General features: G+C 22.6%; 6 protein-coding genes across 6 annotated transcripts; 4 read left to right on the top strand and 2 right to left on the bottom strand. All coding sequences in view use genetic code 6, as the record gives it.

The window, feature by feature from the left end:
* Nucleotides 1-1624: 1624 nt before the first annotated feature.
* Nucleotides 1625-3261, bottom strand: TTHERM_00339820 (methylene-tetrahydrofolate dehydrogenase/cyclohydrolase NADP-binding domain protein; the record flags this gene model as incomplete). The annotated part of the gene is made up of 5 exons (XM_001017646.3): nt 1625-1855; nt 1919-2068; nt 2243-2551; nt 2719-2933; nt 3138-3261. The coding sequence occupies 5 exons, from the start codon at nt 3259-3261 to the stop codon at nt 1625-1627; spliced, it is 1029 nt and encodes a 342-aa protein (XP_001017646.1).
* Nucleotides 3262-4703: 1442 nt separating this feature from the next.
* On the top strand, nt 4704-5602 carry TTHERM_00339810 (hypothetical protein; the record flags this gene model as incomplete). Its single annotated transcript, XM_001017645.3, has 2 exons — nt 4704-5108; nt 5165-5602. 2 exons carry the CDS (start codon nt 4704-4706, stop codon nt 5600-5602), a joined length of 843 nt encoding a protein of 280 aa, XP_001017645.3.
* Nucleotides 5603-6524: 922 nt separating this feature from the next.
* TTHERM_000339809 (60S ribosomal protein L17) lies at nt 6525-8570 on the top strand (the record flags this gene model as incomplete). The annotated part of the gene is made up of 5 exons (XM_012797985.1): nt 6525-6570; nt 6663-6863; nt 7113-7180; nt 7482-7584; nt 8437-8570. 5 exons carry the CDS (start codon nt 6525-6527, stop codon nt 8568-8570), a joined length of 552 nt encoding a protein of 183 aa, XP_012653439.1.
* A 1303-nt stretch (nt 8571-9873) lies between these two features.
* TTHERM_00339800 (cyclic nucleotide-binding domain protein) lies at nt 9874-14064 on the top strand (the record flags this gene model as incomplete). Its single annotated transcript, XM_001017644.3, has 10 exons — nt 9874-11451; nt 11511-11903; nt 12091-12342; nt 12392-12799; nt 12850-12972; nt 13040-13265; nt 13331-13503; nt 13568-13699; nt 13773-13847; nt 13912-14064. The coding sequence occupies 10 exons, from the start codon at nt 9874-9876 to the stop codon at nt 14062-14064; spliced, it is 3513 nt and encodes a 1170-aa protein (XP_001017644.3).
* Nucleotides 14065-17005: 2941 nt separating this feature from the next.
* TTHERM_00339790 (metallo beta lactamase domain protein) lies at nt 17006-19311 on the bottom strand (the record flags this gene model as incomplete). The annotated part of the gene is made up of 4 exons (XM_001017643.3): nt 17006-17642; nt 17723-17849; nt 18014-18625; nt 18750-19311. 4 exons carry the CDS (start codon nt 19309-19311, stop codon nt 17006-17008), a joined length of 1938 nt encoding a protein of 645 aa, XP_001017643.3.
* A 606-nt stretch (nt 19312-19917) lies between these two features.
* TTHERM_00339780 (serine/threonine protein phosphatase 2A) lies at nt 19918-21483 on the top strand (the record flags this gene model as incomplete). The annotated part of the gene is made up of 8 exons (XM_001017642.2): nt 19918-20064; nt 20295-20420; nt 20509-20548; nt 20604-20821; nt 20885-21020; nt 21074-21189; nt 21244-21362; nt 21411-21483. The coding sequence occupies 8 exons, from the start codon at nt 19918-19920 to the stop codon at nt 21481-21483; spliced, it is 975 nt and encodes a 324-aa protein (XP_001017642.2).
* Nucleotides 21484-21574: the final 91 nt, after the last annotated feature.

The following is a 21574-nucleotide window of genomic DNA, read 5'->3' as shown; positions in this document are numbered from 1 at the left end:
TTAAAACAGTATTTGATTAATTGATTGACAGATAGACAGTAGCAATGTGAAATAAAATTAGTTTGATATTCAATTTTTTCTATCAACAGCTTGTATATGCATTTAAGACTGCTTAAAATAAAAAATACCAGCTAATTTAAGTTTAGTAAGATTTAAAGGCAAACAGCAACAAAGTTAGTTATTAATCAGATGTAAAATTAAAATAGTAACAGGCTTCCAAATAAAAATAATAAATTAACTAAATCTATAAATCATATTCTCTTTAACTTACTTTACTATTTATCTATCAATCAATCAACCAATCGCTCACTCACTCAATCAAGCTCTTTATCAACTTCGTTTTAAATTCCTTAATGCTATTGATAAAATACTATCATAATTTTATTATCTATATATTAATTAAATCAGCTTGCTTAAGTTCAGTCAGTCAGTCAGTATATATCGTTTTTATTTATTTAGTATGTATATGCTGATTTTTTATTATATTTTAAAATCTATTTATCTATTTTTGTATAATTAACTATCTAACAGCTGCTATTCATTCATCTTTTCATCTTCCATATTAATTTAATTTAATTTGTATTTACTTAACAAGTTTTATAAAAGTATAAGTGTTTTTCAAAATAAATATAATTTTGATTTCTTTTTTTAATTTGTTTCTTCTTGAGCTTATTTTTGGTTTTTTAATATTTTCATGTCTCAAAGATTATTATTTTTTATGAATTAACAGAATTATAAAAATATTTTGATAAAATTAATTTACTTGAACAGTTTTCAATTTCATTTCATTTAAATGAATAAAGAGAGTTTTAAAAAAAATAAATTAAATAATTTTGATAAATTTATTTAAATTTTTTGATTTTTGTTTTGAAGAAATAAATTTCCTATTTACTTTATTTAGACGTTTTATATTAATTCGTCTTAAAAATTATAAAAAGTGAATAATTTATGGGTGTCAATCTATCTATTTTTAAATTTTGATTAAAAATAAATTTTGAAATTTTCTCAAAATAAAATTTGATAAAACATACAAGATCATTCCTATATTAATAAATGCATACTTAGAATTAACAAATAACAAATTTACAAGTGTAATTCATTAGTTAAATATTAATTTTAAAAAGATAGCTTTATTTTGTTTTTTTAGTAAGTTATGTAACAACATATTTAAAGAAATTAAAATTAATTTTATTTTAAGATCAATTTAACTATTTAGTAATAACTTACTTACTACAAAAAAATATGAACTTTTACAACAAAACCAAGTATTTGAAAAATTAAATATATTTAATAATAATATTAATAATTCATTTTAATATGGTAAAATATAATATATATATAGTAAATAAAGTAGGTACAAGAGAGTAGTAGTTAATATAAATTAATCTATATAATCTATTATATTATTTCCATTTAATATAAAGCTTTTAATGTACTTAATATTTGTTATGTTTCTATTAAAGATTATTCCAATTTATTATTTAGTAATTTATTTAATAAATCTTTAGTAGTAATTTAAATAAGATTTTGGTTATTCTTTCTCTTTGTTTATTTATTTAAATAATTTTTTATTCTTAATTTTATAATAAATTTTATTCTCAACTTAGTTTTTTGAATTTTATTTTCAAATGTATAAATAATTATATATTGAGCTTTCAGGAGGAAAGCTATTGCTAACTGTTATACCAAAACTATCATGTTCAAAGTTGGATGTCTATAATTACCCATTTAACTCTAACAATTCTTACATTCTTCTTTACTTCCATATCTAAACTGTATTGTACATAAGCATTGAGACTGTCATTGGGCCAATGCCACCAGGAACAGGAGTTATTAAGCTTGCTCTTTTTTTTGCCTTAATTAAATTTATAGTTGCAATAATATGTTCTTAAAATAATTATTTAAATAAATTAATTACTTCTTCAAATTCTACATCGCCAACTACTTTAGTGGGATCAATTCCTGGAATGCCTTTATTAACTCCTACATCAAGTACAATAGCTCCTTTTTTAATCCATTTACCTTTTATGAGCTATCTTTCTCCTGCAGCAGCAATAATGACGTCAGCCTAATATTATGAAATTATTTATTTCAAATATAATAAAAATGACAAAGCATTTGTCAATTAAAAAATTAATTTTTATTGTTTTTTACTTTAATTATAAATATTACATTAAACCTTTAAGTTAAGGCTTATGGAAGAATGTAAATAGGTAAATTTATTCTATAAAATCATTTTTACCTTTAAAATATGTTGTTTGATATCCCCAGTTTCTTTTACACAAGTTGTAATCTATGCAGGAGATAATTTACTTAATAGTTATTCGAGAGGCTACCCTACTAGCCTTCCTCTACCTATTAATACTACATGCTTATCCTTAAGGCAGATTTGATGCTCTTCTAATATTTTAAGACAGGCAGCAGGAGTGCATGGGAGAATATTTGCCTTTGGATCAAGGTTATTTGAATTCAACTTCAAGCCATCAGCATCTTTCTCTGATGATATCATGTTAATAACATTATTTTTATCTATATGAGATGGAAGTGGTAGCTTTATAATAGATTTTATAAAAAATTTACTTCAAAATTAAGAAAAATTCAATATCTAATTTGAATTGAGAAACTTGTTGTTAAATTTTTTTAAATAACAAAGTAAAAAATTAAATTATAAAAGCTTTAGTTAGATTTTTTGAATATAAAAATAATTAGTTGCTATACTTATGCCATAATAGCATCAATATCATCTTTACGATTCAGATTGTCGATGGCACTTAAAACATCGTACTCTTAAATGTCCTCTGAGAAATGGTATAATTCGTGCCTGATTCCTATTGCTTCACAAGCCTAAAGTTTCTTTTTAATGTAAGAAAGTGATGCAGGGTTATTACCAACTAGAATAATTCCTAGTCCTGGCTTTCTTGATAAATCGCTTTCTAATTTTAAGGTAGAATTAAATATATTGAGCAATCAAAAAGTAATTAAGTTTATCATATAAATTTCTTGATGAAAGTTATCTTTTTATTATTGAGTTAAACATCATTTTATTTAATCAATTCGTTAATAATAAAATAAAACACTTTAGTGCATGTATGGTATAAAAAAAATGTAAAGTTAATTAAATTTATAAAATGCTGTACATTTTTAAAACCATTCAATCTCCTTCCTTAAAGAGCTTAGAATTTTTTTTGCAGATTTATTTCCATTAAAAACAACAGTTGAGAAAGAATAACGTAAAGTCCTACAAGCAAAAGTAGAAGTCATTTTGATAAGTTTAATTAATTAAATTTTTTTATTATAAATTTATTTTGTGGCTATTTAGCAACTGAGTGTTTATTTCAATCTTTATTTTCAATAATATTTATTATGATTCTTTTTTTAGAAAATTTATATTTTTATTAATTATTAATTATAAAATTTTTTTGGTTTTTTCTTAATCCAATAAATAAATAAATTAATTAATAAATAAAGATAAAAACAAGCAAATAAATAAATAAATAAATTAGTTATTAAGTTTTTGTTTTTGTTTAACACTTTTCATTACAGATAGTTCTAAAAAGTTATTAAAAACTCTAAATTTAGTGTTTGTCTTCCAATTTCTATTCATTAAAAGTAGTTAATTATTAATTATTTTGAATAGAACCTTCCTATTTTAAATTATTAGTTGACTATTTTAATTTTTTATATAAAAATAAAACTATTTCTTATTTTTTCTTATACAAACTTATTAATACTTTTATTTTGTTAAAAATATTATTTGTATTTTATTTTCTTAACTTAAAGGATGATATTAGTTTTCATCTGTATAACCTATATTTATTCATTAAATTGAATTATTATACATAATATTGTAAATAAAATTTTCAATTCAATTTTTGTTGTTTAAATAATTTGATTTGAAAAATCAATTTATTCAAACCAAAATTTATTTTTTTTGATGCTATTTTTAACTATTTTTAATTTTTTGATATTACTAAAAAATTATTTACTTTTATAAGTAGCTTTTTTATTAAAATATTACCAAAATTATAGAGAGAATTTAAATTTTAGTTAAATAAAATGATCCTCAATCTTAAAATAATAATAAATAATCCAATACTTTTTTGTTTTGAAAGTTAAAATTAATAAGCAAATGCTATAAAAGAAATTTCGTCTATATTTATTTTTGTAAAAGAGATCAGATTATTCAAATAATTTAAATTAAAGTCATAAATAAAATCGCATTTCTTAAAATAATTAACAAAAGCTAATCAAGGGAAAATTCATATAAAATATTCTAATCAATAAATTCCTAATATTAATTAAATATTCTTGGGTTTTTGCAGAATAAATCTACAGTTTTTTATCATTTTTATATTGATATTTTTTTATATTTATTTTTATTATAAAACCAGATAATCAAATACAAATTTTAAAACAGAACTTAATTATTTTAATTAAAAAGAATTTATATCTATTCAAAGTAAAAAAATAATTTTTATGAAATTATTTGTTTAGAATTTTTTCTGATAATTTATTTTAAAAACCATAAAAAATTAATAAAAGTTTAAAATTGTTTATCAAATTATTTGTAGTATTTGTAAACATAAAAAAATTATTTAGAAATCACACTAATAATTTTATAAGTAGTGCTTAAGAGTGAATCTGTTTAGAGAGAGAATATTTATAAATTATTAAATAAAATAAATTTGAATAAAAGTAAGAAAATGAACTAAAACTATCTTTATCTTCCTTCTGACAAAATAGATTAATATTTGTCAAACATGGAAAAAGAATTCATAAAAAGTGAAGAGGAATGCAAATTTTAAAATGAGATGTATACCATGAAAAAAATAGATAACATTGACTCTTTATTTGAACTTTATCACAAACTCATAAGATTTGACTTGTTTTTTTAGAATTAATTCAGCCAAAAGGCTTCAACTATTATTTCAGATAAAAAGCTGAGATCAACAAACATTCAACAGTTCAAAGAGATGTTTCTTAAAAGAATGAAAGATGAAATCAGAAATCCCGAATATAAAAATGAAGAATCAATATTTTAATTTTTGGTTTAAAGATCTTCCGATAATGAAATAATTTAAAAAATAGGCATGTCAATTTTCAAAGAAGTAAATTTTTAATTTTATTTAAAAAATGAGTATTTAATTAATATTTTTAATAAAAGGTTTTGAGCAACAACCCAGATATGCTTCTTATCTTTAAAGATATTTTTGGATATAAACCTTGCACAGACTATGAGATCTATAGTTATTTAGACTGCTAGCTTGCTGGATCTATAACTATTTAAGAAAATAGCGATAAAAAGCTTGTATTTAAAGCTGATTTAACTCATTTCCGAGATAAGCTTTATATTAAAGACTGTATGTAGCTTGTTAAAAGCGTGCTAGTTTTCTCTTTTATATTTGATATGATAATGCATGTTCTATTCACTCTATCTGGTAAAGTATTTGAGTACAATTATAACTTAAGCCTGCTTTGTCGCGAGAATTGTTCTGGGATAACACACTTGAAGGGAATATTAAATTAAGCTTAAAAGTGTTATTATACTATCAAATTAATAGAATAATAAGCTGAATATGACGAACAAGATATAAAGCTTTGAAATAAAAATAATTTTAATTTCTTCTTAAATTTAGTAATGTATGCTTGTCTTTTAAATTATTTACTTATTTCATATTTATTAAAATAACTTCAAACATTTTAATAAAAATTAAAATATTTCGCAACAATAAAATAATTAATTTATCATTTTTACATTTTTATAAGCTTTTAATAAATTTCTGAAATTTTTAAAAATGAAAGACATTTATTTAAAGTTTTTTTATTTGTGTTTTAAATTTTGAATAAATTATCTACTTTAAATAATTTTATAATTTTTAATAAATTTTAATCTTATTATATTTTAAAGCGCATATTTTTAGAAATTTATTTTTATAGTTTTATGTTTATAATTTTTTAATAAGTAGAAGAAAAGTTTTAACTGTAAAATTAAATATATAGTTTATATACACAATCTTTTTTATGAAAATAAAAAATTTAAGTTTTTTGTGAGTAAATAAAATTGTAGTATTTTGTTATAACATTTTATTTATTAAAATAATTTATATACAGATGAATTGTTAAAAAAGGAATATGATAAAAAATAAAAAAAAATGAATTTTCAAAGACTTGATTGGCAAAGACAGTATAAGCATGCTTGATTATATTTATATGCATAATTTTTTTAATTAATATTTGAAAGGAATGAATGAATGAAAGAAAGAAAGATGGATATAATGAAATTAAATAAAATGTAGAGTTTAACAAATTTATATGAAAAGTTAATTATATGATTGAAATAAAGAGTGAAGGAACAAAAAAAGGTAAATAAATAAGAAAGTGAGGAGGCGAAAAATAAGTAGTGGGAAAGATCGAAGTGAGGAAGAAGAAAATTGATATCAAAGAAGGGATTTTTAATTAAAAAAGATTCGTATAGCAAGAAATTCATATAAAGACCAAAAAATAAGATTTTTAATAAAATAAAGATGGGAAAGACTAATTACTCTCGTGAACCCGCTAACCAAGCTAAGGGTAATATTCATTTTTCAATAAGAATAAAAGCACTTTCGCTGAACCATCTTCGCATAAAAATGGATTGTAAATTTAACTTTTTTAATGAAAAGCCGTCAAGACCTCTGCCTCCGACTTAAGAGTCCACTTCAAGAACACTTATGAAGTTGTCAGAGCCATCAAGGGATTGAACCTCGAAAACGCCAAGAGATACCTCAAGGCTGTTATTGACAGAAAGAGATGTATCCCCTTCACCAGATTCACTGGTTGCATTGGTAGAACTGCTTAAGCTCACGAATTCGGCAGAACCCAAGGTAACCACTTCGCTACTTTATCAAAAACTAGCTCATTTTTGCATTTATTTATGAAATATGTTTCTTTGTGTTTTTTGCTTTTTAATTAGCAAAAGGAGCAAAAGATATAAATAAATAGGACAAATTTTGATCTAATGCAAAAAACATACAAAACTACATTATAATTTTTTTTGCATATTTTCATAAAATGAGCATTTTAATTATGAATTCTATGATTCTTAACTAATTCTATTTCTTTCAATCAAACAGGTAGATGGCCCGTTAAGTCTGTCAAGGTCATCCTCGGTCTCCTTGATAACCTTTCCGCTAACGCTCAAGTAAGAAAAAATAAATAATTTATTTATATAAGGACCACAATCAAATACAATAAAATTCTGACTAATCACATATTCTTCTACATATATTTCAATTAGCTAGATTTAAAATTAGAGGCCGAAAAAGAGTTAAATCCAAAGGCAAGCGTTATATATATTGCGAATGAGTTTAAAATAGGCATAGTTAATTGATTTTAGTTAGTAGTTGTAATATTGATTAATTAAGAAATATACATGGTATTATTTGTGGGCGTTAAGTATAGTTTAAAGGACAATCAAAATTAATATTATTTTATTTAAATAGGCTAAGTCCTTGAACACTGCTAACCTCGTTATCTAACACGGTTAAGTTAACAGAGCTCAAAAGGGTAGAAGAAGAACCTACAGAGCCCACGGTAGAATCAACCGTAAGTTTTATTCATATTTTCAAATAAGTTTAAAAAGAAACACGAAATAACAAACAAATAAATCCTTTGTTGTTCTTTCATTTTGGGAATACAAGTAATGCAAGCTATTTAAATCACAATATAAATTATGTTTATCCATGATGTTAGTAGTTGTTTTAGTGGAACCAAAAATTATTATTTAGGATAAAAAACTTGACTCACCTTCGCTCACTTTGAAGTTGTTGTATTTGTTAGAGATATAAAAAGATAGAGATAAAATTAATTAAATAATAATAATAAAGCAAACTATTACATAGCTTTTAAGAAAAAATATGATTAAATTAAATTATATGGTTTGCTTTCAACAATGGGTCAAAAATAATTTAAAAAATAAAATCATTCTAGAGTAATTTACTTTCAAAGTAGTTATTTTACTTCAGAAATTTAAAAGAAGAGTTGATAAAGCGTTATTCAGTCATTAAATTTGCTCTAAAAGTACATAAAAAGACTAAAAAAATCAGATTGAATGTAAAAAAGTGTAGTCATACTTAATTAATGAAAAAAATAATATGGAATAAAGGGGAAATATCAAATATATTTTTAAATTACTTGATTTTGCTTGGATCTGTTTGATTTTCAACTCATTATAAGTGTGAAGTAAAATATTATCTATCAAATAAATTGATAAAAAACGAGCACTCTATTATGAATATATAAAATAACATATTAACTAAACTAGAATATATAAATATTGAAAAACAAATATCAAATAGCATTTGTCATTCTTTCTAAATTAAAAGAAAACAAAGGAAAATTATTAGTGTTTCAAATTAAAATTATATTTATCTAAATTATTTACTTTGAATAAATTAGCCTACTTGAACTCTGGCTGCCACGTCGAAATTTTCGCTTAAGAAGTTGCTGCTAAGGTCAGAAAGGAAGCCCCTAAGGATGCTGCTAAGAAGGTTCCCAAGACCAAAAAGGGTAAACTCGCCATTGGTAACTGATCTGGCTGAATAAATACTATATGTTTAAAAGTTAATACAAATCATATATAAATTATCACTAATTTAAAAATTGTAAAATTATCTATATTGCAACAATAATTTTTCAATATTTTATTTAAACGTTACAAATCCAATTATCAAACTTCTTATCATTAATTCAACAAAACTCTAACTTTATATAAACTACTCCATTAAAAAACATTCATACATACATATGTACATACATACCTTCCATCAGTTTTAAATGTAGTTATCATAAAAAACAAAAGACACAAAAATCAAATAATATCAAAAGCTAATCTTAAATTTAGTGTAATAAATCTTCAAATTAAATTGACTCTTAAATACTTTTAACCTTTCTATTTTTGTTAAATTCAGATTAATTTTTTGTTAAATTAATTAACAAAAAATTATAAAATATTATTTTTAAATTACTAAATAAAAAATATTAGCTTCATTTCATTTACCTCAGTTAATTTATCCAAATATCAATTAAAAAACTAATAAAATTAGATATAACTCACCTATTTATTTGTTTATTTTTTAATTTAAAATAAAACCTCACTATCCTCAGCAAAGACAAACTAGAAATTAATCAGTTATAGCTAAATATTTCATAACATTTACTTTTGATTCTTATTTTTTTTTAAATTTTTAAAACTTTTAAAATTTACAAGAATAATATAAACTTAGTAGTAAATTTATACATTTGTTTTATGTTTTTGAATTAGGATTATGAAATAATTAAATTTTTTAAACTAAAAATCTTAATATTTTAGATCAGTTTTAATTCAATTTTAAATCACGTTGAAATTCAAAGGCAGGAAATAAGATTTGATTAGTTTAATATCTTATATTCATAAAATAATTCAGTAATTTAATCACTTTAATAATTGAATAAATTGTTTTTAAGATTTGTATTAATAATAAATAAGTAGTTAATCAATTAATAGCCCAGATTTAAGAAATAAATACAATTTATTTGGTTCATTCATATAATATTCAGCAGCAAACAATTATTACAATTATTATGCAAAATTTAATTGAAAATGTATGCATATGTTATATCTCAAATTTACTAATTTATGTAAATAAATATCTTCAAAATTTAAGTATGAATGAATGAAGGTAAGTAATTGCTTTTTGAAACCTTTTAATTTAAATGAGTAAAATAATTAATCTTTTAATTTAATTAATTTAATCATAGTTAAGATAGTATTATAGATAATAATAATTTACTTTATAACAATATAGCAACCAATAATCCACAAAATAATTCTGAGAAATATTTAGTTCAGGATACATGTTTAATCTTCTAAATATTTAAAAGAGATAATCAAATGGCAGTACTAATTTTGATGACGAAAAAGGAATAAATAAAAATTTTTAGTAAAACACTAAAGAAAAGTTTCTCTCTTCATTTAAATAGCAGCAGTAAACAGCAACCTTACCTGTCAATTTTTAAGCTAATTCTTAAACATAGTATGAGAATAACAACATTTATTTCAGGTCAAGTACAAGCCACAATAACAGATAAAGTGGTATGTTAAAACAAATTCCCATGAGTGCTTAAGGAAATTCAAGAAGCTCTCATCAAATTCAAAGGTTAGCATCTGCTCTAAGAGTTCCTAGTGGACATACAATTAATGGAATAAACTAATTAGAATTTGATTAAGCTAATTTACCTCATTCATAAGATTAAATGTCTGTCTTAAATAACTAATTTCCTAATTTCCCTAATAAATTTAAAAAAGAAAGAATCGCCTCTGCAGTAATGAGTTAGAAGTATATTAAGAAACTTGGACCTCGACCTGAAACTAGTAAAATAAATCAAACTTAATAAATGTAGTAAAAATATATGGATATGTTCAACTAACCAAAAAATTTACTGAATCAGGTTATTTCCATATAAGAAACTTAGAACTAATCGAAAAAGTTCTTTACTGAAAATAGAGTAAAGACGGCATCTACTCGTTCTTAAACATATAAAGAAATAGAATCATTGGCTGATATCAAAGATTTCAAGCAAATCATGTATGATAATCTTTAGAAAAAACAGCTGGAAGGTAAAAATCACATAACATTTGCAACTATAGACCGTGCTAAAACAGCAAATGAGCTATAAAGAAAGACAAGTTAAAACAAAGCAAATTTGAAAAATTAAGAACTAGAAAATATTGATGATGAATCAGAAAATCCTTCCAAAAAAAGCGAATAAGTTAGTTACCAATTACCCCCAAGAGCAGAAACTGCTTAAATTGGGTCAGTTTCTTCAAATACACTTTAAAAAGAAGCAAATAGACTAAATAATGATGTCCACAGTCACTTAAAAAAGCACATGAATTTAAAAAATTAAAATGCACAAGGAAGCACTACTAATCTATAAGAGAGACCATAAACAAATGCTGTTGGATAAAGATAGCCAGTAAGCAATAATTTTTTTGGAGACCTAAAACCTTAAGAGGAATTATAAAATCAATATGATTAAAATTATAAAATAGATGAATAGCATTAAAACGCTTAGATAGATAATTACAATAAAGTTACTAATCAGAAACTAAAATAGGATTTTGTTATAGGTTAGGAGTAAGAATTTACAAACAAGAGAAAAAATGTTTAGATACACTTAGATTCTACGCTAAAAGAAAAGCTTTAAATTGATTTAAATAAATCTTCATAAAATCCTCCTAGCTCTGCTTTGAAATCACCTTCAACATTCAATAATACACCTAAATCATTTAAAGGCGTACAACCAACTCCTAAGAATACTAAATCTTTAGGGAGAAAGAGTTTTAAAAATTAAAATAATAAGAATGATCCTTAATCCCTGAATTAATTGAATTAGCAGGACTATGAGAATGCTTAAAAGGAAGAAATAGTGGTAAAGAAAGAAAGAATCAATTTATGTTAAATTTTATTCAAAATTTTTTATTTAAAAAGTTTCGTCTCAATTTGAAAAGCAAAGCTTTGACTCAGGCAGAATTAAACTACATCATTAAGAATAGAAGATAGTATTAGCAAGATTTATAGCCATATATGGAAACACTATAGAAATAATTTGATGATAATCATACAGATTTATTTGGGTCTAAAAAATAAATGACTTTTTCAGTTTTAGATGTTCCAACGATTGTAAATTTAGAAAATCCAATTAGCAATTCTGAATAGAACCTACATAATAAAGATGTTGTAATAAACTAACAAAATATTGTTGAATAAGAAAAGTTCTTTTTTGATCATCCAAACAACATTCATGATCAACTCAAAGAATATGGCGAAGAGCTAAGATAAAAGTTTGAAAAGTATCATCTAGAGGATCAACTAGATTTTAAAGTAAAAAGTTCTTTACAATTTGATAATCTTCACATTTTTTTATAAAGTTTTTAAAAAAACAAAAATAATTAAAATAATATATTTTAATAAATATTATGTATGCATAAATGGAAATTTAAACTAAAAATGCATGAGAAAATTAGTTTGATTTTTGGCAAATATTAACAAAATATTCTTATAAAAATAGAGATTTTAATAGAAAAAAGAATAATTTGTTTATAATTTCTTAAATACCAATGAAGAAGGTGTTAGTTAACACGAACTAAATCTTATTATGGAAGAATATAAATTACCATCAAATGAAAGAGATTATGAATTCTTAGATACTATTGCTGAAAGACTCAAATTCTTTAAGAGATTTACAAAGCCAACTAGGATGTATTTACTTAAGTTAGCAAATATAGTGCAATATCCAGCTGACTAAATTATTTTCAATTAAGTAAGTAGTTCTTTTTTTAGTAAAAATAGCAAATCTTATTTATAAAAAGGGAGATGAAGGTGATTTAATGTATGTTATAATCAGAGGTGCTTGCCATGTTAGAATAAAAAGAATTAGTCCTGATGGGAAAGATGATAGTTTGGTTGTTGCTACACTCTATGATGGATAGTAATTTGGTGAATTGGCTCTTATGAATTAAAAGAAAACAACTAACATAGTCAAATCAATCAAGGCAAATGACCTTGGTCCAATTAGAATATCTCAAATTAAAAAGGAATTAGAGAAACAACCTTTATTTAACAAAGTAGAAGATCAAGAAGAAGAAGAAGAATCAAAGAACAAAGACGATAAAAAGATTAAAGATAAAAATGTAAAAAAATAAAAGAGTGAGGAAGATTTAAATAAAATGCTTGAAGAAGCCAATAAAAATTCATCTAAAAGAGCTGCAACGATTGAAGTAAATTTTCATTTAAATTAATATAATATTTTTTTATATTAAATTTCAAGACTTGTGAAGTAACAACTCTTTTTACAGTATCGAGAGATTATTTCAAAACTATATTGTTGGGACTTATTTAAAAAGAACTTGATGTTAAGCTGAAACTATTATAGACCTTATCATTTTTTGAAGTAAATTTATTTAAATATGAATTAAAATTAATCAAATAAAATTAATGAATTAATTACTATAAATAAGTATATGGATCCTGTGAGCTTAATTCCATTAGCTAATTTAGTTGAAGTAAAAAAATATAAGTTAGGTGAAATTCTAGTTAGAGAAGGTCAAGAACCAAATAATTTATTTATTGTAAGCTCTGGAAGATTAAAAATTATAAAAGAAGAAGTTATTGTGAGAAACAATTTCGTTATGGGAAGAGAAAGAAAATTCTCTAATAAAAAATTAAGCTTTGGAATTAAAGATTGTAAGTTATTTATTTATTTATTTATTCTAAAATTAAACTGAATTTTATATTTATTTGAAAATTAGACACTAAGATCATACCAGAAGGAACTGCAAAGAAAAATACACTAGTTGACAATACAAAAGTTTCCTAAGATTCTGAAAGCGATTATGATGACTTTGATAATGATGCTCCTCTTAAAGCTGCTAACTATGAAATTATTTATGCTGACGACTAAAATATAGCATATAAATACCAAGTAATTTTATTAATAACAGATATAGAAAAATCAATTTATTGCTTTTTTTTTTCATTTTATTTAGCATGAATTTGGTTCTTTAGTGAGAGGAGATTTCTTCTTTGGCCGTGCCATTTTATTAGAATACTTAAAAGTGGATCCAGCAGCTGAAGATGAATATTAAACAGATCCAAGAGAAAGGGCAAAATTAACAGTTGTAAGACTTTATATGAATGAATAAAATAATTTAAATATTTGAAATTTAAATAAATTAAAATTTTTAAATTTAGATTGCAGACTCAGCTGAAATAGAAGTATATATCCTTGAAAGAGATAAAATTCATCTCATTCCCAATCTTTTAAGAGTATATCAATAGCTATTAAATATAATATTTTTCATAATAACATTCAAATATTAAAAAAAAAAAGCGAACTATGATTGATGGGCTTATAACAAGAAAAGAATATGATGCCATTTATACAACATAGGTAAGCTAGTGGTCAAAATAATGGGATAAATATAAATCAAATCTTTTAGAATAAATAAAAGTAGAAAGAATATACAAAAATTCTCTTAAATGAATACAAATTATTAATTAAAATTTACTAAATAATATTTCTTAATTTAATAATTTGTAATTTTTCACAAAAAATATTAATTATTTTTTATTTTGAGCAATATTTATATTAAAAAGTTATTTTAATCTTAAAATTTTTATTAAATTTCAATACAAACTATAAAATATTAATTTTTTTCTTCTAATTATTGTATTATTGTCCTTATTGTAACTTGAAAAGCCATAAAATATCTATTTTTATTAAGAATACTTTTTTCAAGCAGAAAAATAATTAAATTTGAAATTATTTTTTGTAAACGCCTTATAACAAAATGAGGAGATAATTTTTAATTATACTCAAAAATAAATGATTTAAGTGTTAACAGCAAATTAATCTAGTATTGAATGAAATAAACAAGATTTTATTAATAAAAATAAATTTAATTGAATAAAGCAAGTAAAAAATTTTATTTTAAATTTAATAATATTTGACTAAAAATAAATAAATAAAATTAATTGACAAAATTCAAAAATTAAGTATTTATAAAAGTATATTTTTTATAATTTTAGTATTATTATAATTGTAAAAGTAAATTTTTTAAAAAATAATAAAAATACTTAAAAACTCAATCAAGTATTTTTTAATTTCTACCTAAATAATAAAATAAAAATCTAATACACAAATTTTATAAATACAATATATATTTTTAAAAATTTAATAGAAGTTCACAATAATTAATGATATTTTTTACTTATTTTAACTAAAAAATATAAATTAAAATTAGTTAAATCAAGGTATTAAGAACAAAGATCTTTGTTTTTAATCATTAATATTTAATTTTTAATTTTGTAACATTTGTAGTTGTTAGGAAGAAATTATGCATGTCCTACATAAAGGACAGGTATTTTGCATTTTTATCCATTCTATTAGACATGTTGAATGATATTCATGTTTGCAGTTTAATGTGTAAACTTTTTCTTCATTCAAAAAGTCCTGTTAACAAATAGGACAATCTCTACATTAATTTAAACTAGAGTATTATTCATCTTATTAAATTTATTAATCTTTTGATTATTAATACATTATTTGTTAATTCTAGCTTACATAATTTTTTATTTAGATTATTTTTTCTATTTCTTCCAAAGTAATATTATATTTAGTTTATTTTTTTTCATATCCATCTCCAGTTTCTTCATCTGATTAGTTTATTTATGGTATATTAACTTAAAAATATACCTAGCTATTGTTTAATTATTAATTAATTGAATCCTCCTATTCAGTTGCTTAAATAGATATCATTTATAAACCAAGATTTTTTCTGATTTTTATTATCTTTTAGATTATTCTAAGCAGTAAAATAATAAGAGTCATTACTTATAATAATATAGAAAATAAATAGCCTTGCTTAATTATAGGAAGATTTTTATCAGAGTTAATCTCTTTGAAAGATACTAATATCTATATAATTGAATAAGCTACATGCAAAAATATTCCAAATTTTTTGAAGCTTTTATTCCTTGAAATTCCGATAAATATTAAAGAGAAAGGAAACTAGCTGTAAATAAATTTATGATTATTACTTTCATAGTTTGTACAGAATAGAAAGCTCGAGATTATCAAAAAATAAAAGACAAAGTTAAGTCCATTTAATATTTACTTAATAAAACTATTCTTGATACTATTAATAAGCATCCACACTTATTTTTGTTTTAAAAAACAAAATAAAGAAGAAATATAAAAAGATGTTTATCTAAAAAGAACTTCAAAACTCAGGGAATTTCTCTTTTGATCTAAAGTCATTTCATATATTAAAAATAAAGGCAGTATAAAACTATAATTGCAGAATAAAAATGAAGCATTAATTTTATGAATTTTTTCTTTTAGTATTAAGCTTCTTAAGGCAGATGATTTTGCTTAACCCTTGCATATAAAATAATATCCTAGAATACCCCAAAAGCTCATGCTTACATAGAATCCAAAGTCAAAAAACTAGCAGTTTAAATTGTATTAAGATAAGCCTATAATCAAATATATAACACTTATTATACAAAGATTTTCTATTACTAAACCTATCTAAATATTTTTCAAATAGTTATTACTTTCTTATTAATTGTTATTTTAAGATTGCATTTATTTCTGATACTTTTTTAATCTATGTTCTTTTTTTGTTATTTTTTTAGAATTTTTATAATAATTATTAATTAAAAAATATATTAAGATTTAATTTAACCTTAAATAGAAAATATAAATTTCAAGTAAATATTAAGATTGATTGCATGATATCAAAATTTAGATAATTAAATTAGAATAGCAAATTAAAATTTTTGATTTGATTTATTTATAACCACTTGAATTACAGAAATTAATGATTGATAAATCTATAAAATATAATAATTTACTAATTATCTTTTATACAATACTTACACTAGATCTTTACTAACTAAAAAATTTTTGAGCTATTTCTGAAAAAGAAAAGCAAAAGTATAAATTTGACTTATATTTTATAAGATCTTTTAAAAAGAAACTTTTATAAAAATCTTCTATCTGAATAAATCTAAGGAAAATTGTAAACTAAAATTGATTTTAAGTGCATATTTTATTTTAAATTTTAAGTTATATGTATTACATATATTTATAATTTTTCTGTAATTTAAATATTTCAACCATTAGAAATTATCAAATTCATTTTCAATCTTTATATTTACATTTAATATTTAGAAAAAATTTAATGAATCATTTACTTTTTTTTATAATGAAATAGATAAAATATATAATCATTCTCTCTAAAATGGAAGACTGAAGAAAAATAATGTGGATGAATAATTTATCTTACTCTTTTAAAAAATAAATCAGTAAAAAACAAAAATTCCATTTATTTTTAGATTATTTGTAGAATTAAAAATTATAATTTTTATCTATTTATAGAATAAGTATGACTTGCAATTAAAATTCATTTGATTTTTAGTCATTTATTGTTATATATATTTAAAGCATTGAAGATACTATCAATTATTTTTTATTGCTAAGGAGTAAATTGCTAGCTTGTTTTTATGACCAAGAATTCATTATCAAGCACATCAAAATTATCTGTGTTGCATAATTCTAAGTAATCGCTTAATGTATCTTTAGCTTTTTCATGCATTTTCAAAATAGCTTCTAAGATTTGCTTGTAATGATTAATCAATTTATTTTTATCAATCAAATCAGGTTTTTAAGAATCAGAGCATTTGTTTTTTACTGACAGATTTATCTTAATTATATATCCTGTCTCAAATCTATGCCAGTATGCATCGTATTCATCTGATAACTAGTTTAATAGCTGCTAAAACTCTTCAAGATCCCTTAAAATTTAATATTGTTTGTCCTAATTGTAAAAAATCAATCCATTAATTTCATTCATTTTTTATTCTTCTATCTCTCTTTTCATATCTTCAGTAATTTTTATTGAGTGGTTATCTTCATTCATTAAAGGGATCTTATTTAATTCAAAATTTGCTGGAGTAAAAACTTATATTTCAAATTAATCTCTAATTGTTTCTGCCAGTGGCATCATTCTAGTAACATCTCCATGTACTAGCATTACGTTTTTAGGTTCACAATGTCTTTTGTATATTAAAATATATTATTTCATTGTTTGTTTTGAAGATTTTTTAAAAAAATATTTAAAAAATAAATTAGTTACTTTATTAAGCCTAAAATTCCTTTAGCATCTGCATGTGCAGAAAAACTCATATTTTTTACCTACATATTAACATCATAGACCTTTTTATCTAAAATGACCTGCTTGCAACCACTAAGCAATTTGTTACCTATTATTTTATCAAATAGAGTAAAAAATAAATAAAACTCAAAATTAATTTTCATAATACTACTTGAAAAATAATTTTATGCTGAATAAAACTTAAAATTTTTATTATTTTAGATTGCGAAAATTTAGAAAACTGGAAAAAAAAAGATGAAATTAAAACGCAACCTAAAGTTCCAGCTACACAATATCCAGGAATAATTAATGTGTTTTTTTCATCATAGCACCATTCTTTGAAGACTTACATCGAAAGACCCGCATGAAGCATTCCAGGTGTTGCAAAAAGAACCATTGGACCATTTGTCTTTATAAGTGATCTTGAAAAGGGCTTTATATATTTGAAATCAAACATGTTATCTGTAAGGTATGAACTTTTTATTTTTTCGTTTGTCCAATTCACAAATAATTTATAGTAGAAGTTAGCCTTTTCAATCATACCAGCTGCAAAATATACAGGAACTTAGCTTTGTGTTCTTTACCAATAGGTTTCTAACAAAATACACAATTCTTAAGCTCTTCCTAAAGCAAAAACTGGTATGAGAACTTTTCCTCCTTGATCTATTGTTTCTTGAATTTGTTTTAAGAAATTTTTCTCTCTAGCTCTCTTTGAATCTCTTATAATAGTGCCGTATGTACACTCTGAAATAAGCAAATCAGGTTTTACTTTTTCGATCCAAGCAGCTCCTAAATGTCTATCAGCATTCGAGTGAAAGTCGCCAGTATAAACCACCTTCACATTTCGATACTCGATCATAAACATACAAGCTCCTAAAACATGTCCTTTAAAAATTTTTAAATAAAATAATTTTTTAGCAAGAATCATGAAAATATATTAATTTTTAAAATTGATTGTAATTTATAAATTAATTGAATTAGTAAATGTATTATTTATGCTAATACTTACCAGCATAGTAAGGCTTAATTTTTATACCATTCACATCAATAGTCTCAAGCAACTAGATAGTTTTTGCTTTTTAAAAACACTTTTAGATGTTTTCTTAAGTATAAATTAAAGGATATCTGCTGTCATTTATGATTTTTTAAGCAGGAGTTTAAGGAATACTATCATCTGTAAACTCTTTCTTTTAGCTTTCTGTAATTACTTTTCTAAAATCTTCGCACATGTATGGAAGAAGTGCCTTAGTAGGACTTGTCATATAAATAGGACCATCATAATTATAAATTTCTGTAAAATAGGGAAGCGCACCAATATGATCTAAGTGAAAATGAGATATTAAAACTAAATCTATGATCTAGTCCCACTTTCTTTTTTCAGGAATATTCCAAATTTATTTTATCTTTTCGAAATCTGGATATCTTGTTAAATCATTTACACCCATATGCAAACCACAGTCTAACATTATAATTTTATCATAAATTTTAATCAAAATACAACTGCGCCCTACATCTTGTCCCGCACCCAAAGGATAAACCTCTATACAATCTTTAACGTTTTTCAAATCCATAATTTGAAATATTGAAGTGATAAAAATTATGCTTATTAATATTTATTTTGAATGTGTCTATAATCTAATTTAAAATTCTCAAAAAGATACAGTAAATATTTTATCAAAAACAATATTAAAAACAATTTGCATAAATTTTTAATATTTTGTTTTGATTTACTAATGATAGATACTACCAATCTAAATTCTTATCAATTAAATATTATAGGGAGATAAAATTCTAAGTTAAAAATAACATTTTTAAATCTTTTTACCATTCATTTATTAGGTTTTTAAAATTCAGCAGAAAATTCTTCATTTTTGAAGAAATAAATAAATGGCTGAATATTTTTTATTTATTTGATTATTTATTTGTTTTTTTTATGCGATTACGTTAAACATTTGATTATATTGATCTTTTTCTTAAATGGATGTCGTTTGTTATTTTATGCTTTAAAAGAATTTGAAATCTTTTATAAAATTGAGATTTGCATTTAAATGCTTGCTGCTTTGTTTTTTTGATTAAATTGAATTTGCCATCAAAAGTGATAAAAGATTTACCAATAAATTAAAAAGGAATTTAATAAAAAGATATTTTTCAACAATTTAGTAAATTAGATATAGAAAATGCGCGCTAGTTAGCAGTAATAAGTAGTGAACAGTAACAATAATAATGCAATTAGCAAAGAATACAACAACTTAGAAAAGTAAATTGAAAAGGTTATGGAATGTAAAATTCTCCCTGAAGCTGAAGTCAAATCTATATGTGAAAAAGTCTGTTTTTATTTTTCAAGATTAAATTATAAAATTGAATTGTGGAATGCCATTTTTTTTTTGTAAAAATTAAATTAGTTTGACTATTTTACAAGATTTAGTTAAAATCTGAATTTATCATTCTACATATTAGCATAATATTAATTGCTAAAACTTTCATAGTGAGAAATACAAATTTTAGTATTTCATTTGCTATTAGTGGTTAAATTTATAAATACATAATAAAATAGGTGAGAGAAATTTTGAAGAATGAACAAAATGTTTAAAATGTAAAAGCTCCTGTAATGGTTTGCGGTGATATACATGGATAATTTTATGATTTGATGGAATTATTTGCTATAGCAGGAAAATTACCTGTAATTTTTTTTGTTTAAAGGCATATTAGATTTCTAAATATTTATGAAAATTAAAGCAAAAATGGTTATAAAAATTATTTTTTATTAGGAAACTAATTATTTATTTATGGGTGATTATGTAGATAGAGGTAAATTAAAAATTAAGTAAAGAAAAATATGATAATTTAAAATTATTATACGAAGGTTATCATAGTATTGAGTGTGTTACTCTTTTGTTCTTGTTGAAAATTAGATATAAAGATCGTATAACAATTTTAAGAGGCAATCATGAAAGCAGATAAATTACATAAAGCTATGGCTTTTACGATGAATGTTTAAGAAAATATGGAAATTATAATGTATGGAATTATTTTACTGAAACTTTTCATTACCTTCCAATTACTGCATTGGTAGAAGGATAAGTAAATAACCAAATAATTTAAATTTTAGAATGTTAATAAATCACTTTCAATAAAAAATTACAGTTTTTTTGCCTTCATGGTGGCTTATCTCCTAGTATTGATACACTAGATCATATAAGATAAATAGATAGAATATAAGATGTTCCTAGTGAGGGTGCAATGTGTGATTTATTATGGTCAGACCCTGATGATAGATCAGGTAAAATATTCCACAAAAAATATGCTTAACTATATTAATAAAATATATAAAAGGTTGGGGTATGTCACCAAGAGGTGCAGGCTTTACTTTTGGATAAGATATATCTGAGTAATTTAATCATGTGAATGATATAAAATTAATTGCTAGAGCACATTAACTAGTCTTAGAAGTATTATTTTTTAACTTAAACAAAGGATTATTAATTGAATAATAAATAATTTAGGGTTATTAATAAACTCACGATAAAAATGTTGTAACAGTTTTTTCCGCACCTAATTATTGCTATAGATGTGGTAACTAAGCTGCTTTTATGGAATTAGATGAGCATATGAGAATGACATAGTAAATTTATTATTTCTATAAATATTTGTTTAAATTATATTTTAAAAGCATTTAATTTGACTCTGCTACAAATGATGATGGAGGTAGAGTGAATAAAAGAGTTCCTGATTATTTTTTATGAGGTTATTAGGCAAATAGTGTAATTAATCAATCAAACAAATTTCACATCAAAAAATTAGTTATAATAATATTATACAAAACAAAAGTTCATA

The sequence above is a fragment of the Tetrahymena thermophila genome (assembly GCF_000189635.1).
Source record: "Tetrahymena thermophila SB210 genomic scaffold scf_8254610, whole genome shotgun sequence".
Lineage (NCBI taxonomy): Eukaryota > Ciliophora > Oligohymenophorea > Hymenostomatida > Tetrahymenidae > Tetrahymena > Tetrahymena thermophila.
The sequence above is the reverse complement of the archived record's forward strand: the minus strand, read 5'-3'. Positions and strand labels throughout refer to the sequence as shown.